This window comes from Leucopleurus acutus, assembly GCF_964270905.1.
Source record: "Leucopleurus acutus genome assembly, chromosome: 3".
Classification (NCBI taxonomy): Eukaryota; Metazoa; Chordata; class Mammalia; order Artiodactyla; family Delphinidae; genus Leucopleurus; species Leucopleurus acutus.
Genome location: NC_139145.1, coordinates 140,196,207 through 140,224,192, shown reverse-complemented (window position 1 = coordinate 140,224,192; position 27,986 = coordinate 140,196,207). Strand labels below are relative to the sequence as shown.

At 38.8% G+C, this 27,986-nt stretch overlaps 1 protein-coding gene across 4 annotated transcripts; it reads right to left on the bottom strand.

Moving 5' to 3' along the window:
• On the bottom strand, nt 1-27,986 carry PAIP1 (poly(A) binding protein interacting protein 1). 4 transcript variants are annotated; one of them, XM_082835411.1, is made up of 11 exons: nt 27,223-27,705; nt 26,461-26,630; nt 19,925-20,110; nt 16,444-16,556; nt 12,573-12,684; nt 10,805-10,930; nt 9,539-9,645; nt 6,539-6,656; nt 5,730-5,784; nt 1,819-1,912; nt 2-356 (listed from the first exon to the last, which is right to left on the bottom strand). In XM_082835411.1, exons 1-11 carry the CDS (start codon nt 27,494-27,496, stop codon nt 263-265), a joined length of 1,449 nt encoding a protein of 482 aa, XP_082691537.1. In that variant the 5' UTR covers nt 27,497-27,705; the 3' UTR covers nt 2-262. The 4 variants fall into 4 exon arrangements, with proteins under 4 accessions (XP_082691538.1, XP_082691537.1, XP_082691540.1 ...); XM_082835414.1 differs by lacking the exon at nt 27,223-27,705 and adding an exon at nt 27,955-27,986 and having other exon boundaries at nt 3-356; XM_082835413.1 differs by having other exon boundaries at nt 3-356; nt 27,469-27,705.

Below are 27,986 nucleotides of genomic sequence, written 5' to 3'. Positions count from 1 at the left end.
TCAAAATCGATTTTATTGCAGCCAAAACAGTGGAATTAACTGTACATAATAAACTATTATATATATATACACATTTTAAGTTATAGGGAATAAAGTTTATTTTGGCAGAGAGTGTTAAACAAAATTAAAGTTGCATACATTAGTAACATAACTCAACATCCTTAATTTGGTATAAGTGTGACACATTTTCTTGCTTTCCTGTGTTCTGCTAAATCACCATAACCTAAACTGCTTTATAAAATTGATATGCTGAAATTTAATTTTACTGTTTTCGCTTACGCTCTGATTCCAAACAAAACTTTTCATAAGCTTCTTCTATCTCTGGGTCCATCTCATCATCAATATCATCCAAGTATCTGTGAAAGAAGCATGTATGACAAGTTTAATGTTTTTTAATTCAGAAAATGTCTAAGATACTACGCCATGAAAGTAAATATGTGTCTCCTCACCCCCCATGACCCTTTCTACCAACATGTGACAAAACTATCTTGCCAATCCTACCAATTGCTGATGGGTCTTTCTCCTTCTTCCTCTCCCATTTCTAGTACAAGGCCATATGTTGAAATGCCACAAGTTCATTAGGGCAAAGAGAATATAATGCTTACCAAACAAAACTTTAGAGGATAACCTGAAATTCAATGCCAAGGACAACTTTAATTTCCAGTAGTATACTCTCGGCAGGGCTGAACCTTCCTAATTGTGCTTGGAAGCACATCCCTGTATTTTTTTCTATTAAACTAGTACATAAAAGTATGTTAACATTAGAAAATCTTACACTGACTTATAATTAAAATGTTACTACTTAGAGACAGAATAAAGGTGGTTCATTTTTTTTTTTAAACCTACAACACATGAGATGGGATAAGAAAAACTGAAGCCACAGACTTAATTTATTTCCACCCTCCACTTATGAAGAGGAGAATCCAAGTAGCATGTCCAAATTCACATGAATTGTTAACAGAACTGGAACTAAACCTCGTAAGTTCTTGGTCCTTCCATATACAAAATGCAGTACGGTCTAACGATAAATGAGTAATACAGTAAAAGTTTATTTTATTACAAAGAATGGCAGATGAAGATTGAGAAATGAGAACAGGACTATAATTTATATATGTCTATCAGTACAAACATTTTAATATAATTATCTATGTTTTAATTTTAATCGTTTAACAGCTAAGCTTTGAGCCTTTTACTATGTGCCAGGGGGCTGTCTCAAGTATTTATGTATCTCATTTAGTTCTCAAAAAAGCTCAAGGAGGGGTCTACTATTACTATTTAATAGATGGAGAAACACGCACAGAACTTACCTAAGATCTTACAGCATTAGAGTTACTTATTTAAAGTCTTAGGTATAATAACAGTATTTATTTTATAAAAACTAATTGTTTGAATATGCTACATTAATAGTTTTTCCACCTTAACTATATTTAATTTTCAGAACCATAGTGTTTTCTCTAATATGATTTTCTGAAAATTTTTGGTAAATAACTACTACATATATACCACTATAACACCATTAAATCAAAATGCACATTCTTTCATCATCTTTTCTAGTCTAAACTCCATCTACAAACTGTGGCCACAGAAATTTCACAAAGATAGCGGCTAAAGATGAGAATTCCCTGGCAGTCCAGTGGTTAGGACTCCACACTTCCACTGCAGGGGGGGCCGGGTTCAATCCCTGGTTGGGGAACTAAGATCATGCTGGCAAGCCACGCGGCATGGCCAAACAAAGCAAAACAAGCCCCCCCCTAAAAAAAAAAACCCAAGAAACAACCCAAAAAACCGCAAAAAAGAAAGCAGCTAAACAGAACTTACGGATCACCAGCCCCTGATAAATCTGTTCCATTTTCTTCATAATCTGGAAAAAAGTCTTCTCTTTCAAGTAACTCTTGATATTTCTCTTGGTAATCTACAAAAAATAAAAAATTTTAATGCTGAAAAATATTCATATGAAATGGCCAGTTATCCCTAAAAATGTTTTTAATATTATGGCTTTTCATTTAAGCAGATACATTTAAATAACAGCAAGGTTCCAACTACATATTTAAGAATATCTTTTACAAAACTTATATTCTAATTGGCTTGCTTTATCTCTCCCTGCCCCCAAAATATGCTCATAAATTATACAGTTGGCCCTTTAGGGTCACTGACCCTCCACACAATCGAAAATCCACATATAACTTAGCCCGCCCTCCTTACACACGTTTCCTTTGTATTTGCTATTCAACCAACCCTGTGTAAGTACTGTAGCACATATTTAGAGAAAAAATCCACATATAAACAGACCTGTGCAGTTCAAACCTGTGTTGTTCAAATGTATATTTAATATTCCTCTAAATATACGATGGAAATCAAAGCCACTATGAACATAACAGAGTACATTTCACACCCAGTGTGCATGCTGTTTACATTCTCTGCTGCTTCTTTCCATCAGACAAGATATTGTCCTAACTTGTTGGGGAAGAACATGCTTCTTCCATACTACTGTTTTTCCTTCCACAAGGAGGGATTTCAATCAAACCTCCTAGTTTCTGGCTCCCCCATTACTCCTTCCCAAGGAGGTAAAGTGAGCTACCTGGCTAGCAGGTAAGAGCCATCATTGCTTGAAGTTTCTCAATCAGAGGAGGCTAACCTAGCAAATGTTCTGAGCATAGGAGATTTTCTTTTCTTCCCTCTCCTTAGAGACAGCTGGAACGTAGATACCTGATAAATGTTTCAGCTACACGAACTTTCCCTTGGTTGGGCTCTTCTAAGGCAATAACAGGTGATATTATAGCTCTCCATCTGCCAACTGTCTTAAGCAGAGTTACCGAGTATCTTTTAACATTAGCATGTGTGTATGAAGTCCTTACCTCTAAATAATAAAATGGGTCAGGGTATATTAAAACTAGTTATCTTACAATTAGTTTCTTGTGAACAACAGCTACCTCAAATTTCGAGAGGATGATGTGATTACATTTAACTCGATAGAGACCATGTTTTTCCAAGATTGTCAGTCTCTATAAAACTCTAATTCTAGCTTAAAGGGTTAGTGATATTTTGATACCCAATCTTGGCAATTTGGAGACAATTTTAACTATAAAACTTTCCTGCAACAAATACTTAAGGCAACAGATAAAACATTCTTTTAAATGTACGAATGAGTTCACACACACACACACACACACACACACACAATCAAGTCGCCAGATGACAGAAACGAGAAGGGAACTGAAAGCCATACATAACTACTGCAGCTGGGAGGCTGATAGACCAGGTGGTATTATGAACAAAGGGCTTCGATTTTAAAACCCACAGAAAGTCAGAAAGCAAGGCCTTGAGTCCATGTGAAACAGAGAGATGGAATTCATGCCCCAAGTCCATCTCACCAACACAAAGGCTGAACATTCAAAGAACTGGTATTGCAAGCAAAAGGTGAACCAAGGAAAAACAAAAAACACCTCGGTGGCAAACGGAGATGGCAAAGAAGCTTGCTCGTCTCTGCCTGGGTTTGGAGTGAGGACAGAAGTACTCTGAAGAAACTGGTTCCCCAGAGAATTTTTAACAATGGGCCTGCACTTCAAATTTCTATTATCCACATAAAGAATCCCTACGAAAAGAAAATAGAATAAATAAAATAGTCACTAGAAATAAGTAGGAAAAACAGATTGGGCAAAGATGAAGATCGAAGAACCAAAATGAATCAAGGTAGCCTCAAAGAATAAGGGAAGAAGGGAAATTTGTCTCACCAGACATAGCAAGATTTACAGTAGGTAAGAATAATTAAGAATGCAGTATTGGTGTCAAGACAAACAAGAAGAAAGATCCACATTCATGGACACAGGAATAAGACACAAATCTATAGGGAGTTACATGGTACACAGAGGAACGTTTTGTCCAAGAGAGGAAGGATGACCTGTTGCTGAGATGAGTAACTATAGAATATTTAAGTCCTACCATTTACCACATATAAAAACTAGCCAGATGGATTAAACACCTAAATATAAAAAGCAACAAGGTTTAGAAGACAATGGAATTTGATCATAGTAAGGAAACTAAGTCACAGAGAGCACAAACAAGACTTTAACACTCAAAGCTTCTAAGTGACAACACATGAAACGGAAAGACAGCACATACTAGGAGAAACTAAGGATCACTTTCCAGGCCATGTAAGTAATTACAAATCAGTAAGAAAGACAAATGATCCAATAGAAATACAGGCAAAGGACACAAACAGGTGATTCTCAAACAAAGAAATCAAGAGGTCAATAGAAACATGAAAAGAAATTCACTACCACTAGTAGGGAAATAAAAGTTTACAATTTCATACAAACAGACTGACAAAAAAATAGGTCTGGTATCAATAAGTGTTGCCAACAATGGGAAATAGGAACTTTCACATGTTGCTGGTGGGAATATTAAGTGGTATAATCATGATGGAAAGCAGTTTAGCAACATTTAGTGAAGTTGAAGATGCATATAGCCTATAATGTAACAATTCTACTTCGTTACCCTAAAGAAATTCCTGCATGTGCACAAAGATTCTTAAAGATGTTTGTGCAGCACTGTGGGTAGTAACGAGTGTGAACCAACCAACCATCCACAAGTGGGAGGGGATCTATAAACTGTGGTTTACTCTGAGTAGGTTATTATTTGGCATTTAAAATGAATGAACTAAACCTATGTATATATCAATCAACATGAACACCAAAAATACTGAATAAAAAATAAGTTGCAAAAAGATGTGCACAATAAGGCACCATTTAGGTTAATACTGCTGTGTATGGTAACACCTATCATTTACAGTCATACATGAAGTAAAAAGACAGCACAAGGACACCAATGTCAGGACGGTAATTACCTCTGTGGGGGGAAGTTATGGAAGGACTGGACTTGAAGGTGAGGTATCAATTATAGAAACAGAGAATGGTTATTACTATCTATAAAGGGTTTTATTTCTTTGAAAAGACCCAAAGTATATATTGATAAGTGAAATTGGTTCAATCTTGACAGTGAATCAATATGCCCTTTTTTGTGTGTGGTTTTAATATTTTTGAATATTTCATAATTTAAAATTGAGAAGTTAAGCGGTTCTTCTTTCTACCCCTTTGTGCTAGAGGCACAGGACAGTCAGTGCCTGCTATCCAGAGGAAACAAATGGGAAAATTCTGATAAGCTGGTTGTAAGTTTGTTCAAAGTGGGGAAATGTTCTCTTGCTCACAGTGCAGTTCTGTTGATCACAATTAAAGCACTCATTCTATAAAACGGCTCTTTTCTGGGAAGGGAAGTGTGCAGAGATTTAGATTTTAATTAACTGACCCACCAAATATTAATAAGATTCACAATTCTTAGTATCTGCAAGTATTAACCTGTACCAATGAAAGCTGCTGACTATATAGTGAACTATATAGTATAACTACCCCTTCCGCTTTAACTACCTGAAAGTTCAGAGTATAAAAGCAAAATATTAGAGGAAATATAAAATAAAAATGCTTGCATTTAATTGAGGGATTCTTCCAATCCTTCACTGTTAGGGTGACAAGACACTATATACTGAATCAAATGTTCGATGTGAAATGGTTCCAAGTGGTAACTATAAGAATATTCTAGTGAGACAAACCTTTACCCTATATTTTAGAACGATGTGAACTCTTCAAAATGCTACAACTTTGTGCCAGTGAGGGTATGGTTTTCTGTAATCTACTACCTTACCAAAAAATGGTCGGAAAATGACTGAGACAACATACCTGGATCAGCGGCAGTGAAAGGAACACCATCAGATGTATAAAATGTTGGCTCATTCTAGGAGGAATCAGAGCGATTAAAACATGTTATCATTTCAGAATTGCTTTTTTAAAGCACATTAATTGGGCATGGCTGATTTCATTCATCTGTACCTGATAATACAAAAACAAGCAAAAAACTAAATTCCTAGCAGCCATTTTCATTTCACTGGGAAAGTCTATGGTCTTCAGATTACTATTCTATTATCTCAAGTTCTTGTGGGTCTAACCCCACCGTCTGCCGCCTGTCACACCCTTGGTGACTTGGTGCGTCGTGCACTGTGATTTAGTGTCAGCTGATTTTTAGTTGTGGTTCCCACCCCCTGCAACCATTTTTTTCTTTAAGTATTTCCAAGACTGGATTCTAAGAGCATTCCTCCATAGTTTCTTTCTGTTTGATCCTGTCGAGAGCTTCAGGGCATCACTGGCCTGGTAACCATTTTCGTTTTCTTAATTTACTTTACTACAAAATGCCAAGTAAAAGTTTGAAATGCAGGCCTTTGATCATGAATTCTCTGGAAAAACTGCTTTGAGGAATCCCTACACTCACCCAAAGTCCAAGTCAAGCCTTATTCATTTCCCTTGCCATTGAATGGCTCTTTGTCTAGTCTACCCTTTCACTGAGGATTCCTTCCATGGCTGCCATGTGACTCTAAGCCAGTGAAAAGAGTTATTAGGTATTAAATTCTGAGATAAGTTTATGTAACTTATCTACAAATTGCCAAAATTGAATTCAAGCAATAACCAAATTTAAAATGCAAACACTGGCATACCATAAAATAATTAGGATCATTTTCAGGTGTTGCTTCCCTGTATGTTGAAGTTGCATGGACTCTACCCCAGTTACTTGACCGGAGTTCTACAAGCTTCAAGAGCATCTGTTTTACATCTCTGCAGACAAAAGTTGAAAATGAGTTAAAACGAGCAAGTGTCATCGTGCTCTAATATATCACAGATGCCTAAAACGTTGTTTCAAAAATTTAACATGCTTTGATATTCTAGACATTTCCTGTAATAACACAAATTTATCTTTTAAAAAAAAATGCACATCACTCCTTTACTATACTGATCTGGAAAAAAGGATCTAGTACAGTTATGCTCAAATGCGTACTGGGCCCAAGTGGCAGGCCAAGCAACTGGAACATGATTCAGAAATCTGGCACAGTGAAAGACACACTTGGACGTGATCAAGAGGCATTTCACTACCATAAAATAATAAGGCAGCGGAGGGATTCTAACACACGTGAGAGGATGAACTCCTACACCTTGGAAATCAAGGAGCTTATCCCATGTTGGTGTAAGGAATGGCTCATTTTCTGATGACCACACGTGGGAATATTTCAACAGGCATCAGAAACCCCAGAACGTTTTTTTTTTTAATTATATAATTTTAAAATCTACAAACAATAAGTGCTGGAGAGGGTGTGGAGAAAAAGAAACCCTCCTGCACTGTTGGTGGGAATGTAAATTGATACAGCCACTATGGAGAACAGTATGGAGGTTCCTTAAAAAACTAAAAATAGAACTACCATATGACCTAGCAATCCCACTACTGGGCGTATACCCTAAGAAAACCATATTTCAAAAAGAGTCATGTACCACAATGTTCATTGCAGCACTATTTACAATAGCCAGGACATGGAAGCAGCCTAAGTATCCACAGACGAATGGATAAAGAAGATGTGGCACATATATACAATGGAATATTACTCAGACGTAAAAAGAAACGAAATTGAGTTATTTGTAGTGGGGCGATGGACCTAGAGTCTATCATACAGAGTGAAGTAAGTCAGAAAGAGAAAGACAAATACCATATGCTAACACATATATGTGGAATCTAAAAAAAAAAAAGTTCTGATGAACGTAGGGGCAGGACAGGAATAAAGACGCTGATGTAGAGAATGGACTTGAGGACACGGGGAGGGGGAAGGGTAAGCTGGGACAAAGTGAGAGAGTAGCATTGATATATATACACTACCAAATGTAAAATAGCTAGCTAGTGGGAAGCAGCTGCATAGCACAGGGAGATCAGCTCGGTGCTTTGTGACCACCTAGAGGGGTGGGATAGAGAGGGTGGGAGGGAGACACAAGAGGGAGGGGTTATGGGGGTATATGTATACGTATAGCTGACTCACTTTGTAACACAGCAGAAACTAACACAACATTGTAAAGCAATTATACTCCAATAAAGATGTTAAAAAAATTAAAAATTAAAAAAAATTATATACTTTTTTGTAAAAGTAAATACAACACATAAACATCCAGGATTGAGCCCAATCTTCTGCAGGCAGGGAGGAAATATTTGTTTCAATTGCCACGCATATTACATTCATTCTCCACTGGAATGACTACAGCCACCCAGTCACGTGACTACAGAATAATACAGGACCGGCCCCTGGGAACATAAATAGGCTCTCTTGTTTTCCCTCATTGGTCACGCCTAACATGGTTCCCCCCAACCCTTACTCAAGCAGGTCCTTAGTAATAGACAAGCATTAGCAACCCCCCCACCCCCGAATTACTTCCTGTCCACCCTCTTGGACAAGTCTTCCCTTGCTTGGACTGACAACCCTGCCCCAGAGGTGCCATTCTGACTAGACTGCATGAAGGGAGTGGGTCCAAGAGAAAAAAATGGCTAATATGAAATTGGGAGCCACTGGTCCCCATCTGGAGCTACAACTTACAGATGCAGTCAGTTTGATATGTGTAGGGGAGAAGTGCAGAGGAATGGGATGGGCAGGGAGGGTGTCCTTGGGAGTAGTTTGTCTGCTGCTCACCCTCCCTTCTTGGCCTTGCCCTGGGCAGCCACAGCGTCCATGGCTTTACACACAGTCTCCTCATCCCCCAGGAACTGCATAGGCGTGATGGGCTTCATGTTCTTGTCCAATTCATGGTCAGTAGGCTCAGCTCCATGATAAGCTCTTCGGAGACCCTCTCTGCTTGACAATGCCCCTGGAGGCGGGTGCCGTGGGCTACAGCCAATACCCGTTTCCCCTTCTTGATCTGGGAAACTATTTCTTCCTTCCAAAAGGGCAGAGCTCTGGTAATAGTATCCTTCAGACTCTCACGGGAGGGTAGCTAATCTCCAGTGAGGTCTCCATGCCTTCGATTCTCACTGATGCTGCTGTGGAAGGGATGACTGGGCTCCACTGGAGGTAGTGGGACTTCAGAGGAGTGCCTTCAGATCTTCACTGGGCCTCGCTGCGCTTGGCAGCGGTTTCTGCTTTACTGAGGCCAGAGCCCTCACTGCCGCCCACTGAGGAGCCTGTCCTCGCCTCTGAGAGCCACATTTGGTCAACGGTACCCAGCACTGTCCAGAGGGTCTGACGTGCTCTCTTACGCACTGAGGTGAAGTCTACATGCTCGCAGCCCACTGCCTGGCTCCTGCTGTCTTTTTTTTTTTTAAGACAGGCTTGAAATTTATTCCATGTAACTGTGGCTATATATGGTTCTTAAAGGCAGTGCGATCCTGCTAACACTTTTATACCTCCAACTGGACTTACAGTAGTACTTTACCCAAATATTTATTGAGCTTAAAAGTATTAATCATTTTATTTTTTAATGGACTCATATTCCCCCAGGAATATCTTAACTTCTTCCATTCATAAGCATAATTGAAGAAAAGTGGTTAGGTGAGCAGAAGCCATAGGTAAAAAAAAATTTCTGTAGATCTATAAAGAGTATTCTGATGAAGCACAACAGATTAAAAACAACCCCAAAGAAAGAGCAAGGAATTGAGATCTACTGGCTATCTATATTACTTCTTTTCCTACCTGCTGCAATTTGCGTCTAGGACAACATTTTCAATTCTCTGAATAACTTCTTCCATATCAGTCTTTCCTTTTTCCTTCCAGGCATCTTCTAAAACTGACCCTGTCAACTAAAAAAGCAAGTATCAGTAAAATAAAGAATTCAATAAAGCAAAGAAATTCTAAAAAGATATTAGTAGTAGTTCAAGCATTCTTTAAACAAGATGAATTTAGCAAGTTAAATATTCCTAATTATTTTCTACCATCTAATATTCAGGAATCGCTATACTTTTTCTTGACAGGGAAAAGGAATGAACTATAGCAGAAGTTTAATCATAGGCTTTATATGCCAATGACTGTATGGCATGTTTGCTATATGACCAAGGCTATAAAATTTTAATCAACATATCACTTTTTGAAATATGCAACATCCAACAAGTGTAGAAACTCAGAATTTAAAAAACACAATCAGGAAAAAATGAGTTAAGGATATAAGCAGGTAATTCACAGAAACTAAAAAAATGGCTTACAAACAAAAAAAGGCTTTAATTCACTAGTGATTTTAGTCACAGAAGTGCAAATTAAAATGAGCTTTTTGTTTTTACTCATCACGATGACAAAATAAAACCTAGGAGTGATTCTCTCCATCACTGATAAGGATATGGGAAAAGAGGTATACTCATTCATTGTTGGTGGGAACACACTCTGGTTCAGCATTTGGAAGGGAAATTTGGCATTACTTATCAAATTAAGGTATACATGCTCACTGAGCCACCAAATCTATGGGTAAGAATTTAAGTTACATAAACAACTGCATATATAAAGATACAATGAAAGATTACTGACAGTGCTACAGTGGCTAAACTGAAAATAACTGCTCAAGGATGGAATGGATAAACAATGTGCATGCATACAATGGAACACTGGGAAGCTACTGAAGAAAGAGCCATGCAAAAATCCAGGATCTTCATTTGGTGGTGAAAAAGCAAGCCACGTCAGAGCAAGATCTTACGAGAGCACACACGCAGATAGAGGAAGGGAAAGAAAGGGACTTTACGTATGGAGTGGAGTGAAGGACTTCCATTTTTCACTTTTAAATTTCTTATATTAAACAATAAGTATATATTGCCTTTCCAATATTAAATTTGAGAGTAAAGTAAAATGTCAATATTTAACTTAAATAACTAACTCTTGGATCTATTTGTGCATTATATGTACTTTCCTTCCTCTAAATTATACACTAAAGGGATGAAACAGTTACATTTTAAGAAAAAAATAAGTAAAACCTACCTTCAGTAATTTTACTGCACAAATTAAGTTGTCATCCATAGGATTAGAAAAGAGGGCATTCAGCAACTCCCGAAGACCCACCTGAAGAATGTCTGCCCTTGTAACCTGCCCATTTGTTCCTTTGATCTTTTGGGGAGAAGAAAATGAAAAGCAACTATGCCAAAATATAACACAGATATACAAATGGTCTAACAAAGTGCTAGCAAAATAAGTGTTTTAAGTTAAACAATACAAAACATATGGTCAGGGTCTTCCCTGGTGGTGCAGTGGTTAAGAATCTGCCTGCCAATGCAAGGGACACAGGTTCGAGCCCTGGTTGGGGAAGATCCCACATGCCGCGGAGCAACTAAGCTCGTGCTCCACAACTACTGAGCCTGCGCTCTAGAGCCCGCGAGCCACAACTACTGAGCCCACGTACCACAGCTACTGAAGCCCACACGCCTAGAGCCTGTGCTCTGCAACAAGAGAAGCCATGACAATGAGAAGCCCGCGCACTGCAACGAAGAGTAGTCCCCGCTCGCCGCAACTAGAGAAAGCCCGCGCACAGCAACAAAGACCCAACACAGCCAAAAATAAATAAATAAATTTATATATATATAAAAAAATATATGGTCAGGATAATTTAAGCCTCCTTTAATATTACTGCTTCATAAAGCAGTCTCCAGCCTATTAACACCTTTTTGGGAACACAGAGCTTTTTCCTGCTTTTTATACTATTTAAAAATACTCTAACTTGCATCAGAATAGAACATGTATCTCAGCTCTCTGGCTTGAAGAACTGTAGGTTCAGGAGCCATGCCTTATCTTTATAACTCCCACCACACATATCATCATGACTTCTACATAGGAAGTTCAACTGCGTTCTTAAAGTGACAATTCATTTAAGGTACATTTTATATTGGTGTTCTTATTTGGCTTATACAAAAATAAACTGAGAAAGATTACGGCATGAGATTTTTTAAAAAATTAAGGTTATTTGTGGTAAAAAGGGATAGTAAATTAGGCACGAGATTGGACAAAGACCTTTTAGATGCACTGACTGAGATGTACATTTGACGGTGGATTCGTGTGTCTTTTCAGTGGTATTTACAATACTAAGTCCTCAAATCAGAGTTTAAGAAGGTATACCGATATCTGGGACTAACTAGTTAAAAAAATCAAGCAAATCCATTACAAAGTAATATTCAGCACTTAATGTTGCCTACCAACAAGCATATACTCAAGTATGCCACCAATTTAGCTGTACACTTTGTACAAATACACTCTATATAAAAGATTAATATATAAAATAGGACCAAAAAGAACTACTGTAGGTGAATTAGGTGAAAAAAAAAAAACCAAAAAACACAGAAACTCTATAGTCTCTCCCCTCTTCAAAGTTTTATGCTCTGCAGGGCAAGTTGCTTTTGGGTCACCATCTGAAAGTCAACATACTAAATGTGCTAATATTTATGATACAAGGATTCAAAAAGGTGTGACTGTCTGTATTCCAAAAGCTTGAAATCACATGTAAACCATGGCTTTCCAAAAGTACATAAAGACTTTAAAATGCTTAGTAACTATCTCCCAACACTGCCCATGAACAGGAAGACAAAATGGTACATATGTTCCATTTGAGGACAGATACTACCATGAGTAGGTACTGAGACTATTTTCTTTATCTCCCATTTCACTCTTAATGTTATAAAAGAGTAAACACAAATCCCTTATTGAGATCAATTTATATTCTCAGGCTTTGTCAGTACTAAAAAGAAAAATTTCTCCTCACCTCCAGGTTAAGATAAAGTTCTCCCAGAAAGAGTACAAATGCATGGAATCGTTTTCGAGTCACTTCGTCCCCTTTTGCAGCTTGATCTTTAACTTCATATTCAGTCCGACATCTAATAAAGACATACCTTTTGTAATCTCACATTGCTTTGTTTTTTAAATAGTCAAACAAGATGACCATTTGTCAGTTTGGTTGTTCACAAGCAATACAGAGGCAAGTACAATGCACCAACACTCTGATTTTCTGTACTAAAAAGTGTTCCTGTCTATTGTAGTGATCAGAATATGTACTATCTTTTCATACAAAGATTCCTAGTTTTAAGAAACTGATAAGAATAGTTGAAAATAAACCTATTACTAGAACAAACTGTAACAAGTTACAGCTACATAGATTTCATGAGGTTCGTTGTATATTGGCACTAAAAAACAAAACAAAAACCCTCACTGCCTCACCTTATTTATTGTCTCATAGGCTTTTTAAGAAAGCACTGTTTTTATGTGAAGTATCCCTAAAATATTCTGCTCTTGCTGAAATACGAACTTTGAACAGAGCTTTAAAAAAGATATATAAATACAGATGACGTCCAACTAAGCTGAAAATGAATTCTTATTAAGCCCATTATTCTTAGAATTTCTATTATACGAATCAGAGAAGTGAAGTAAGAGGAGGAAGTCCCCAACTGAAACCACACAGAAACATAGAAGGCAATTAATCTGGTCTTTGTCTGGGTCTTTGTTTCTAATAGAGACTAAAGGAGTCCATTTATTTTCCCTTGTTTGATTTCTCCCTGACTTGGTGCATTCACCTTAGAGCTTACATAGTTCTTATTATCTAAAATAATCACAATAAGCCTGTCATTGTCTATACCAATGAATTATGGTGTCAGCTGTTACTAAAATGGATTTTTAAAATTTACTTTTAATGTTCACCATTTTGGTGTTAAGATTTTTTTATTTTTATTGATAAGGTGTAAGAACATTCTAGAAAAGTCATGTGTTTTATAAAAATGATTTTGATAGTTCTCCTTTTAAAGACCAAGGGAGCAGCTTATGAAGGCTTAATGGCTTGCATACCTGAGGTACCAATTTAAAAAAATTTTCAAAAAGAACCTAAAAAGTCATTTCTTGTCCAAGAATTTACCTTGGTTCAGTTTATGTATCAATCATAAACCCAGCTTAGCTTATTGTGCCAATGCTTACAAGCTATATTAAATGAGCAACATCTGCTGTTTGAGTCAGACATGGAAAGATATTGGTTATCTTCTCATACATATTAATTCCTCATCAGAAAAAAAGTTGGGATATCTATAAATAGAACACTGGTTAATAATGGAAAGGATCAGTTAATTAATGCCAATTCAGTTATCCAAGCACCTTGTTGGCTGCTTTCCTTTCTGTCTTTCCTTTTATGACTTTTCAGGTAAGAGCTTCGATGAAATGACCCTTTTGTTTTCTCAATGCCATTACTATTAGATTATATATTAATATATGTTAATGTACATACAAATGCAAGTCCCCACCCTTGTACATGGTTGATTATCTAGGTGAGAGGAAAGACTCTAAAACTTTAAGCTAAAGACTTTCAATTATAAAAGTAATACACGGCTATTTCAAAAAGGTTAAAACAGAAAAATATAAAGAATAAAGACACTGCAGCCCAGAAATAACTGCTGTGAAGGTAACTTCTATCTGTTTCAAAGTATTCTACATTTCTAAGTTAACAGAATTATGATCTTTTCACTTGTTATATGATTAGTGTTTTTCCATGTTGATAGCTTTGACAGTATCCTAGTACTAGAGAAGCACACACAGGGGATACAGAGTCAAAAGAGCCAGAAGAGTGATTCTCAACCATGACTACATAGTAGAATCACTTGGGGAGATTTATAAACCATGCCCACACTCTCCTTCAATCTAATTATATCAGAATTTCCAAGACTGGGGGCTTAGCCCCATTTTAAGTCTCTAGGTAACTCTAAGGCAGAGCCAGGGGTGAGCAGCACAAGGGAAGATAAGCAAGCCTTTCTACCATCCTACCTCCTCAAAGTGCCAACTTTCACATCTTTCCAAAAGCTATAATTTGTACTTTAATGATTAGGTAAGGTTGGATATTTCTGTAACTTTGTCATTTATATTTTTCCAAACTGCACCTATCCAGAGTCATTCCAAATACTTCTATTAAAAACAGAAATATTTCTGGCCTTTTTCTTACTCATTCCTAAGAGGCCCCTCTTTTCATATTAAATAAATGAGCTCACTGCCATGTTGTTACAAATGTCCCTATTTTTACTTCACTTCTTATAAATTTATGACCCCTCCAATATTATAATCTATATGAAATTAAGTTTAATCTCTTGTTTTAGGGCCTGTAGGTATCATGTCTTGCTTAAAATGGCTTTACCAACCTAATATTTTTGTTTGTCATTTTTTCCCCTAGTATTTACTGTTTCAGTTTTATATCTGAAATATATTTTGGTGTAAAGAATGAGACAGGAACCCATCTTTGTTTTTTTTCTTCCCAAATGACTAGCCAGTTATGTCAGCAGCACAATTTGTCTTTTACTTATGTATCTGAAGTGTCACCTTCATTAAAAGCTTAATTTTCAAGTGTCTCTGGAGTGTACTTTTGGAGTCTTTATTCTGTTCCAGTGCAGTTTAACCACACGATGGAATACTTTGCAACCATTAAAAGTATCTTTAAAGAACTAACAGGCAATCTCTAATAAACTCAAAGACAACCTTGTTATTGAATAAAACAACTCAGATTATAAGAAAATTCATTTCCCTACATTAGCTCATTAATTCAATGTCATCCCAAAACATAAATAAGTAACAACAACATTTGTGTAATTTCACATGCTGATTCTAAAGTTCAGAGAAAATAAGCATGCAAGAATAGCAAAGAAGACTACACACACACACACACACACACACACACACACACACAGACACACAAACGAACGGGGAACTAACTAGACTAGTGTGAAAAAATGAGAGTTTTTTAATAGTCTGGTAATAAAACAGGAAGAGAACAAGTAATGAATGGAATAGAATGAAAGTCCAGAATCAACGCAAATATAAGGATGTAGTGTGATAAAGGCAGCAGTTCTAATAAGGAATGGATCATTCAAAAAAGTGGTATGGGAAAAATTGGTTAAACATGTGGCAATAAATGAAATTAGATCCTTACTCAAGCCAAAAGTACTAAAAAATATGTAAAGTGACCATTTTTAAGATCTTGGAAAAGGAAAAGACCTTTCTAGGCACAAAACCAAAGGCAGAGACCATCATAAGAAAAAGGCATATACATGACTATAAACTTAATACTATACAAATAAGAATGGTCTGCCCTTGGACCTCCCCGGTGGCGCAGCAGTTAAGAATCCACCTGCCAGGTTTCCCTGGTGGCGCAGTGGTCAAGAATCCACCTGCCAATGCAGGGTACACGGGTTTGAGCCCTGGTCCAGGAAGATCCCACATATCACGGAGCAACTAAGCCTGTGCACCACAACTACTGAGCCTGTGCTCTAGAGCCCGCGAGCCACAACTACTGAGCCCACAAGCTGCAAGTACTGAAGCCTGCGTGCCTAGAGCCCGTGCTCCACAACAAGAGAAGCCACTGCAATGAGAAGCCCGCTCACCACAACGAATAGTAGCTCACTGCAACTAGAGAAAGCCCCTGCACAGCAACGAAGACCCAATGCAGCCAAAAATAAATAAATAAATAAATTTTAAAAAGAAAGGAAAAAAAAGAATGGCTGCCCTATTCTCCCCTGCAACTTTCTATAAAGAACAGTCTTTAGCAAAGAAGAATGGTCAAATTCTAGTACATTTAGAAGTAGTTTCCTTTAATTTCATATATACACACTAACCTTTGAAGTAGCAATTGGCGGAAGTTGCCACTCTGTGGGCTAATTGTCAGATGATGGGACAGGTAATTACAGAGGCGAGCTCCCATGTAAGAGAAATTTGGGATAGATGTGGCCTTTCAAAAAGAAAAAAGTTTTATATGACACAGACACATCAAGTTATTAATGCAAACACTTAACAGCAATATTCTAAAGAGGAAAAACATTCCTGCCCCCAAAACTGTACAGAAAAATGTACAAGTCATTTGTAATTGTTAGGCATAAGGATATTAACTCTCCCTCCCAACCTTACACCAAGAACCAGAATAAGTACAAAGAAAAACATTAAGGTAAGCTCTCCCCACCATTTACCCGAGGTTAGCAGAAAGCAAAGAGATAAATCTCTCTTTACACCAACTAATTTTTGCACAAAATACGTACATGTACCCAGTTGCATAGTGCCAATTATGAAGTTTATTTGCCAAACTAATGATCTGTAGCATTTCTCAGGAATAGGATGGCACCAACTTTGGCATCTAGCAGTCCAGAACAAGAATCCCAGGCCTGTTTTGTGACCCTGGATATCTCTAAACCTCCCTGAGCTTCAGTTTCTTGATTCCTAAAGAGGTAATTAATGGTACCTGATGCAAAAGATTAACACTTCAACAACACTCCAAACACTTGGGGTAATAAAAGAGGAAATCAAAAGAAATAAGCTATTTTTAATAAGAAGACAGTGGAAAAACACTGAGTAGCAAGGACTGTGTGACATAGCCAAAGAAGTACTCAGGAAGTTTAACTTTCACTGCAGTTTTTAAAGAACAGTAGAACACACACATTAAGAGGTTAAGGGACTTGGCCAATCTCACAAAGGTAGTAGTTTACCAGAGTCTAGATCTAACAAATGGCCTGATGCCCCTCCAATCCTATGTTGGGTCTAGTTACTCATGTGCAACCTTAGACAAGTCATTTAACCTCTGTTAAGCTATGTATAAAATGGGGATAAGAGTAATACCTTGCAACCACTGAGGATTAAATGAGTTAACTACAGGTCAAGAGTTTAGCATTGCCTGGCATGGAGTAAGTACTTTATAGTTAGAACTTTTTATTTCTAATTATTTCCTTGCTCACACAGGACCCTGTACATTTCTCAGCAAGGAAGAAAGACTGATTTCTCCTGACATTCATGTATGTACCCCAAAAGACTTGAAATTCAAAATTTATACTTTTCCCGTTATTGGCATTGCCTGTTTTCCTTTACTTTTAAAATTTAAAGTAAATTTAAAGACAACAAGGCTGGTCATTAAAGTTTCCTGCCTCCCTGCTATACCTCAATTTTACTTCCATAGACAACCACTTTCAATTCTTTCAGCTGAAAAGGTTTTAACCTCCGTATCTCCATGCTCCATGATTTGAGTTTAGCCATTTCTTACTAGCTCCCCACGAAGGAAGATAAGCATTTACTTTTCACCCTGTTTAACCTTACTTCATTCCACTATGGTATAACTGTAGATACACCGTGATTTTTTAAAATAGTTTTGTGTTTCCCTTTACAGTTGTACCATGTATTATGCTGATTTCTCCTCTCTTGCACAACCTTGTTTTCCGTAGACTTAATTTTTTCTACTTTTTAAATATATTTCTCACTGACTTCTCATTAGTTTTTTCTTCTTAATATCTTCAAACATAAGGGAGTGTGCTCATCTTACCAGGGAAGTCTCTCCTGGAGCATTCTGTCCGATTCCAGTGAAGCCTTGTACCTCTAGGCCTACTATGTGCATGGCTACTATCTTGGGATCTCCCTTCACCATCATCTGGATGATTCACTTAGCTTCTCCTGTAAAATTCCCTGTTTCCTAGTTCCCATGTCTTCATCCTTAAATCGTCCTTTTGGTGGAGTACCTCCTTCAATAACTTCAAGAAGGATTATGATAAAACTTCAAACTGGTTACTCAGTGCAAAAAGATCTAGACAGTCTAATTTTTTTAGATTTTCAAGCAATCTTTTTAGCCTCATTCCATCCTTATCCTAGAACCTTTTTGGAGATTCTGCATCATAAATCAGGGCGATTCTCGACTTTCCCCACTGGCTTGGAATTCAACTTTTAAAAAAATCCGCCAGGTCAGTTACCACTCACCCATCTGCATCCTAGTCTCCAAAATGGGTACTTCTATCTCCTTTCGCCATATAAGTCCTTATGGGCTTTTGGTGTTCTAAAATCCCCACACTGTCATTTTATAGTAGTATTTGATGAGGAATCAAAATTGAGTATGTAGGTTTAATCTGTTTTTTTTTTTTATTGTTGGTAAATCTGTATCACTGACCATAGAATGGTAGATCTTAAAATATTTGAAGCGTTGGCTTTGAGACAATCACAGAAATTGTAGTTTGTTAGGTTAGAGCCTTTCTAACCAACCCTGATATAATACGAGCATAATAAAAACTATAATAATATAATTCTGATATAAGAACTATAATCAAGCAGCCTATTGAAGAGCTGAAACTAAATAGAGCCAGAAAAGCAAAAAGAAAACAGTAAAATTCTTCCATTTTCTTATCTAATATTCCTTTTCAATCCATTTAGATGGCAAAAGTAGGAATCAGGACAAATAGAGCAGATCTATCTTCCTAAAACCTCAAGCATTTTCAGAAATCTAAGAGTTGACCAGGTAATACTGAGGTCCAGTAACAATCCAGAACAAACTGGAAAAGTAGTCAAATGAAACACGAGGTAGGATTAAGAAAACACACAAAAAAACAACCTGCTATCATAAGTCACCCTCACATATATTCCAAGTTTGAGCTGCTCTTTCAGCAATGACTGAAACAGAAATATAACCTTTGGTGGCGTTTATCTCCTACTCTGTTTTTGGCCAGCCTCCTCACTGACCTTAAATTTGTCTTCAAAATTGAGTGTTGTCTATTTTTTCCCCCTTAAAATAGCATTAATGTGTCAATGACCAATATGCTAGAATTAAAACTAAACTTTGTGTGAACAACCTAGACTGACATTAGATTTTTTAAAGGAATTGAGATGTAAATCCTTGAAAATTTTAAAGACAAGCAGAAATGTTAAGACTTAAATCAAGGTGTTTTGTGGTCCTTTTTTTTTTTTTTTTTTTTAAATAAAGAATCATTTGTGAGGCAAAAAAGTTCTCCCATGACTTTTTTTCTCCCCTACTCCAATAATGGCAGATCCTTATAAAACAGGGGTTTGGAAAAAAGGCATGATACTCATGTAGTGGCCTCAGAAGTGTCCAAAGCTCCTTCCAACTGCCAGTACAGAGCCTTGGATACACAGGAAAATTTGCAGTCTGGCTCTAGTCCTGGATCCCTAATTACAGAAATTCTGTACAACAGAGACTTAAAAGCGCTCATGAACCATAAAGAGTCAAGGAGTGTGGAGGCTGGTGAACACGGACCTGGCCTCCCTCAAGGAGCAGCCACCACCTTTGGGCATCAAGGAAGCTATCCAGTGATTGCCCCATGCTATTAGCCAACCTACCTGTTGATAGATGAGTTCCACAAGTTCTTGCAAAGCATCATCTGTTGTAACCCAGCCATTCAGTGTCTCTGCAAACTGTTCAATTTCAGTTTCAAAACTGCCAGGCTGCTCTGTAAGATGATTCAAAAAATCCTGAACATATTCTGACAAAGTGGGATAATCCTCACAACCATCCTCATAGGATTCCTATAGATCAAAAGGTTAAACATAAATTAATCCATGCAACTGGCTAAAAAAACATGAAGCAGCTTTGAGTTGGGATGTCTCTAGCTCAAATTATATTTTTAAGAATCCTTAACCTGATAAAATGTGTTATTTTCTTCAAAAAGTTAAGTCCACTTCTTCCTTGCCCAATAGCCAAAATGTTATAATAGAAGGGCTTCATCTCGCTGGGTAGAGAATTGTCTTCTCACCTCTGGTAGATTTACAAGATGGCTGAGAAATAAAGTTTAAACCAACATTTCATTATAATACCAAGATCAAAGTTAAGATTTATAGATACAATAAGATCCAGGATTTGTTTCAAAATAGGAGGGGGAGAGGGACCAGAGATATAGAAACAAGAATGGCCACCTGTAGCTAACTACTGAGGCCATGGGCATTCATTATACCATTCTCTATCCTTGTAGATATTTGACAATTTCTATAGAAAAAAGAAGTTTGTCATCTGTCAATCCCCAAGGACATGGAAATAAATATATAGTTAAGTGACTATAAAATATCATAGTGTACAGTGGTAGGAGACTTGCTATGTCCAAGTTTCCAGCCAATCTTGATAGTAGCAACAGTTTCCAATTAATATCTATCACTACCACCCCAATGTTCATAGCAACATTATTTACAATAGCCAAGGTACGGAAGCAACCTAAATGCCCATCGACAGATGAATGGATAAAGAAGATGTGGTACTTATATACAACGGAATATTACTCAGTCATAAAAAAGAATGAAATAATGCTATTTGCAGCAACATGGATGGACCTAGAGATTATTATACTAAGTGAAGTCAGTCAGACAGAGAAAGACAAAGATCATATGATATCACTTACATGTGGAATCTAAAAAAATGACACAAATGAACATATTTACAAAATAGAAATGGAGTCACAGATGTAGAAAACAAACTTATGGCTACCAGGGAGGAAAGGAGGGAGAAGGGATAAACTGGGAGAATGGGACTGACATATACACACTACTATATATAAAACAGATAACTAATAAGGACCTACTGTATAGCAGAAGGAACTCTACTCAATACTCTGTAATGATCTACATGGGAAAAGAATCTAAAAAAGAGTGGATATATGTATAACTGATTGACTTTGCTGAAACTAACACAACATTGTAAATTAACTATACTCCAATAAAATTTTTTTTTAAATATACCACTATCACCTTTAAGTAGTTCCCAACCTTTTTAATTAAAAGAACACAGAACCATATTTTAGTATTATTTAATTTTTAGAGAGACTTACAGCCAATAAAAATTTCTGGGAAGATAGACAAGGGATAATAGTAGTTATATCTGGAGTGAGGAAAGATTTATGTTATAAATACAGACCCTTTATTATGAAATTGTGAAAGCAGTTAAGCATTCTAAATGCATGTATATTAAATAATTACTTAATGTTAACCACAAACGTGTGAATTTTACAACTAAAAACTAGTTTAAGTTTCTGATACACAGTTTAGAGTTTTACAGATTTGTAGTATCCTACTATTAATGACAATGAAAAGCAGGAAGTCTACAGGTCCCAGTTGATGGTACTGATTTCTTAACTGTTCCTATCAAACGTCATTCATTGTGGCAAAATGCAGTTTAGAACACTGATTTCAGTCTTTTTTTTTTTTCCAAATAAGCATAACTCTTTTAAGAGAATTTGAAGTGTGAAAGTAAAAGAGGAAAGTAGAGCTGTTCTGAAAAAAGCTGAAAAGGGGATTCAGGGCCTGTTGTTTCAAGCAAAAAGGGAGACACAGAGTATTCTGAACAGATGAGCACTCCAATGTGTTTGAATTAAAGCTTGTATTAGTTCTCTAGTACCAGATTTTTTAAAGTATACATTTCTTCAGTCTTCAATGTGAAGTCAAATGGCTTCCAAGCAGAGGAATATTTAAGTTTTATTTTTCTTAGAAAGAGTTCTGTGACAAGAGGTTAGGAGGGACATCAACTAGAAAACTCACTTCCGGGGGGAGGCGGTACATATGGGGGGATGGGGTATATGGGAACTCTCTGTACTCTCCAATCAGCTGTGCTGTGAATCTAAAGCTGCTCTAAAAAACAGTCTATTAATTAAAAAAAACAAAAACAAAAAAGAAAACTCACTTCCCAGTAGGTACTTTGAATACACTGTCAAGAGATGAGAACCTAATCCAAAGCAGTGGGATAAAAGGAAATGATCACTTAGGTGGAATAGTCGAGACTATTTTAGTTAACTTGATTGGAAGCGGGCAAGAGTGTGAAAGAGGAAAGTGAGTCAATACACCACAAGCTTTTAGCCTGAGCAGCTAGTTAGAATATAAAAGTATAAGAAGAGGTTTGCAAAAGATAAATTCTTTTTCGTTCTTGAGTTTGAATGTGAGATCCTCAGAAAAGGTCAAGACAAATGGAAACACAAGCCTGGAGTTAAGAGGAAGAATTAGATTCCAGAGTTATCAACAGGCAGGTTGGTGATGGTCAGATTCTAGGGGATTCTAGTATCACTAAGGGAGGTAATAAAACAGAAGACAGAACCTCAGAGCCTGCAGTCTGAGGGAAGGAGGAATGGTCTCAAAGTTGGGAGGATGAAGTACTGCCACAGAAGCCAAAGGAAAAGGTAAATGAGGAGAGGTGCTCATAATAGCAAATGCTACAGAATAATGTCATTGGTTAAAATCTGAGAGAATGATGGTTACAGAGTCTTAGGAATCAGAACTATGCACACAGAGAAAAAACCTGAGTAAATTAGTATCTTAAATATTCAGTTTTTATAAAAAGGAAGAAATCCTGAAAGACTGAAAAGGTACCCTTGGCACCTAGAACAGGACCCACACTGAGAATTAAACCTTATAGATCATACTGTGGTCAACAAAGTCTATTTAGATGAGGTTTAAGAGGACGATAGATTTTAAAACCCAAACAACATCAGCATCTGTCACAAAAATAATATCAGTACAATTAAGAGGATCAGTCTGCAGAGGTTTGAACGGTCAGTGAGAAGTATAGTAGTACCAACAGTGAATAATTTTTCATTTTGGAGAATATCACTATTGAAAGGCAGAAGAAAAACTGGGCAGTAAGTTGAAGGAGGATGTTCTTAGCAAAAGCTGGGATTTTTTTGTGCATGTGGGGGTGGGGGGGGTTGTCTCTTAATAAATGCTTTATCAACTCCTATGTGGAATTTTTGGTTCTCGTAAGTGAACCATGATTAAATATTCAAGATGTAATGGCTTACCTGAGAAGAAGCAATGGCCAGGAATAGATGGATACAGCAACTCATTGGTAAGAAGGCATGGTAAGCAGTAAAATTCTAGCAGTGGGATTAGAGGAAGGATTGAAGATAAAAGGCTTGGAGTTTTAGAAGGGTTATGAAAGCACAGCAAAAGACTATCAGAAAAAATTTAAAAAGCATGCATTCTTGAGAGCAGATCCAGCTCAATGATACCAGGCAATAGCTTCTCATGTGTGTAACAAAAGCAGACTCAAGGAATTTCTGGAAACCCAGCTAGGAGACCACTGAGAGAATCCTTGTTTTTCCCAAGTCTTAGGATAAAATCTGGTTATGAGAGAAACTTTTCCTTGTAGTAACCGTAATCCAAAGTCACTCACTCATTAAGAAATAGTTGAGGGCTTCCCTGGTGGCACAGTGGTTAAGAATCTGCCTGCCAATGCAGGGGATGCGGGTTTGAGCCCTGGTCCAGGAAGATCCCGTATGCCGTGGAGCAACTAAGCCCATGTGCCACAACTACTGAGCCTGCGTTCCAGAGCCCGTGAGCCACAACTACTGAAGCCCGCGTGCCTAGAGCCCGTGCTGGGAAACAAAGAGAAGCCTCCACAATGAGAAGCCCACGCACTGCAATGAAGAGTAATCCCCACTCGCCGCAACTAGAGAAAGCCTGCGTGCGGCAATGAAGACCCAACGCAGCCAAAAATAAAATAAAATAAAAGTTGAATGCTTACCACGAGTCAAGGGCTGGGGATACAGCAGTGGATAAAATGGACAAACTGGATTGAGAAAAACTCCTAGCTTTGACAGAGGGTAAAAGGGTAAGGCCCGAAAATATATCAGGGCAGGGGTAGCAAGCTTGAATGCTTATAGAATCCAGGTGGATTACAGGCAAATGAAGTAAGCCAGTGAGCAAATTACAACTTACACATTCTATATAAAGGGGCTGCCTCTATTCAGCTCCAGCCAACTCTGCTCTATCAAAACAGCAGTCCAGTATGGCCAGATCTTACGGATTTCAAGAGAAACCAAAAAATTCAGATTTGCAATACCTAATTTAAGTACTGGTAAATTATAAAGCCCCTTTTAAAAAAACTCGGGGCCAAAAAAGACACACCTGCAGGGTACACGTGAGCCACAGGCTTCCAGTCTGCAATCTTTTCTGGCAAAATGAGTGCAGCAGGATCTGAGGAGACCAAGGAGCACCTAAAAGATGGCCGTGGCTCAAAGGAGGTGGACTAACATGGCTCAACACACTGCTCTCAGGAATCACATGAACTATGTATAAAACTAGTTGGCAAAGAACTGCAAAAAAAAAAAAAACTGCATCCTTCCCACCATAAGATAGCCCAAATCAATAGCAAGACAAACAAATGAGGAACATTTGTGGTTCTTAAGGTAAGTATCCTTAAGAGTTATTCAACTACTCACAGCTCTCCAATGGTTCCTTTCTTCTCTAAGCCAAATACAGTTGTGGGGCAAGAATCCAGCTGCTCTCATTTCTACTTTACCTGATTGATGGCCCATTCCACCCCAAATCAATTGCTCTTCCTACTATGCCTATATTTTCCCCTCTCCAGCCCCAAGGTTCTTCTTAATGCAGTCTAAGATGCATGAAGTTTCTAAAATATGGAATAAAGCTTTCCCATGCTTTCTATCAAATATGAAAGTCAAGTCCCCCCATTCTCGCCCCAAAAGTAACAAAAAAAGGTGTGCCACCATTAGTTGATCAGATACATTCAAATTAAAAAACTAACACCCATCCACCAGAATGGCTAAACTTAAATAGCAAATACCTAGTGCTGACAAGGAATTAAAGCGACTGGAAACCAAACAGTACTCAACACATACATTGGGACAGTCTCTTTGGAAAAATATTTGGCAGTCTCTACTAAAGCTGGCTACCTTGAGTCCCAACAACTCCACTCCTAGGTATATACCAAACAGAAACAAGGGCAAATGTCCACCAAGGCATGGACAAGAATAGCAGCCCTAATCGTAAAAGCCCCAAACTGAAAGCTACCCAAATGCTCATCAACAGACAAATATTCACACAATGGAATGCTATGAGAATTAGTCACCTCCAATTACATGCTACAATATGGATTACTTTTGATATTGAATGAAAGAAAAATATATTTTATATGACTCCATTTATATGAACTTTGAACAGAGGCAAAACTATTGTTTTGAACTATTGTTCAAGCAAAATAGCGGTTACCTTTGGAGAGCAGTAATGATTAGAAGGGGACAGAGCGGGCTTTGGGGGTGTTGATAACTTAATGTACACTATTCTGTATATTACATGTCAAAAAATGAAGACCGGAAAAATAGGACTTATGCTAAAGTATTATCATTTCTTCAATCCAGAATGGTCCCTGCCCTACTTATCTATAATTAATTGCTATGCATTTACATAGCACAACAAATTCCTTTCTATATATCCCAATCGTGCTTGGTGTTTTTTCCTGCCATTTAAGTGTGATCAATTTCTAAAATTCTTATGTTATTGACAAAGATGACTCTGAAAGTTTAAAACACTTTATCAAAAGTTTAAAACACTTCATCAAAACTCCCTACATTTCTACATAACTGTTAATTAGAACCAGAAACACTTCTATTTTAACATAACAGAGCCCAGATGTGTATTTCTCAACATTCAAAAACCTACCTGAATTAGTCTGCAGCAAAACCACTGATAATTTACCCTGAAGCTACCAATGAATATTCAGCTGTCCTACTAAAATCAAATATTAACTTTGCCAGGCCACTATTCTATAGGTTGTCCATAAAGTCAGGACACAGACTTTAGTTTCATAGACTGAAGATGTCCTTGACCACCTTAAATTTATTAGACTAGAGATGGTCTATAGATGCTGGAAATACAGCAGTGAACAAAATAGACAAGATTGTCTACTCTTAAGCTTACATTCTGATATCTTGAATATAATAACTACAAAATACATTCTTGAATCAATTTTGTTTCATGATTTCAATAAATTCATACAATGTTTTATGTGTGGTACAGAAAGCACACCAGTATATTGATAAATGATGCAATAACCATATTATTCCAATAATATTAACCTAGAGTTGCAGTAAAAGTGTACTTACTGTATAATTAGAAGAATAACTTGATGGGTAAAATTCAGGGGCGTTCACGGACAGCTTAGACATTAACACAGGAGCTGCAACCACCTGGGGTTTAGCCATTGTTGACTCCGAATTCTGCTGTGGGCTATTATCCTGCGAACTAGGTGGAGCTCTCAGGGGCCTCGTTTGTTCTGAGAAAGGAAAAAAAAAAAATCGGTGTTAGATGCGTTCATTCCCTTGTATAACAACTTACTGTACACTGAGAAGCCATCTGAGCAGGGATGGTTTTTAAGTCAAACAAGAACCCTCACGAAATTTAAGGTTATCGCCAGGATATGCGCAGAGAGCCTACAAAAAGGAACAATAGACTTGCTTTAGCTCATTTATGAACAGACCCGCTTCCTGAATAAACACTTGAGGGCTTATTTTTCCTTTTTTTTTTCTTTTTAAAGTCGGTTAAAAAGAGATGGTTGCCCGCCTAAGGCCTCCCTCTCAGGGGCTGGGGAGGGGGAGGCGATTTTTACTTCCTCCCGGGACAACAGAACTCAGGAGACCGCGCACCGGACCCCTCCCCCAGCCCGGGCGCACAAAGGATTCCAGCGGCCACCTTCCAAACCCCGTTCCGGGCCCGTCCGCACCCCGTAACAACCGGGTCCCTCGGGGAATGCTTTCGGGGAAGCGGGAGGAAAGAGGAGACAGAGCGCCGCCCTCGCGCGCGCGCGCGGAGGGCCGTGGGGAAGCATTTGGCCCAGGAGGACGGGGTCCCCTAGAGCGGCTCCGTACCTGGGAGCGCCCCGGGCCGGGGAGGCCTCTGGGGGCCGGCGGGGACCTCGCACTGGGCCCCTGGCGGCGGGGCCGTCCTGGGCTGGCGCAGCGGCGGCGGCTGCAGGAAGCCCGGGGCTTTGGGCTGCGGCGGCGGCGGGTGCCGCGGCCGCTCAGCAGGCCCAGTTCCGCTCGGGAAACCGCCGCCCTCAGGCCCGCCCCCTCCGCGGCCCAGGCCCAGGCCCCGGCTCCGGCCCCGACCAGCACCTGGGGCCCGATCGAAACCGTCCGACATGCTCCTCCTCCTCCTCCTGCGGGGGCCACCGCCGCTGCGCTCGGAAGAGGACGCCGGGAGAGGCGTCGCAGCCCGGCTCTCGCCGCCGAGCTCACTGGGGCCTCATGGAGGAGGGCGGCGGGCCCCTGCTCGGCTCCTCCGCGCTTCGGCGGAGCGGACGGCAGCTTGAGCACCCGCCAAAGCCGCCGCACCGGAGCGCCCGGCCCCCACGGCTACCCTCCGCTTTCTGATTCTCCCCCAAAACCCAGCTCCCCCGCCTTCGGCGCGTCGGGGGCGAAGGCGGGTCACAGCGGCCCCCCGCGGCCCGGAGGCCCCGTTCGCGGCGGGCCGGCGGCCGCGGTCCTGCAAGCTGCCGGGAGAGGGGCAGCTAGACCGCTGGACAGCCCTGCTCGCCTCGGGCCGGGCGAGGGCCGGGCTCGGGGCGAGGGCATGTCGGTTCCCGGGGCGGGCTCGCTTACCCCTGGCGGGCCCGGCCTACATGAGGTTCTAT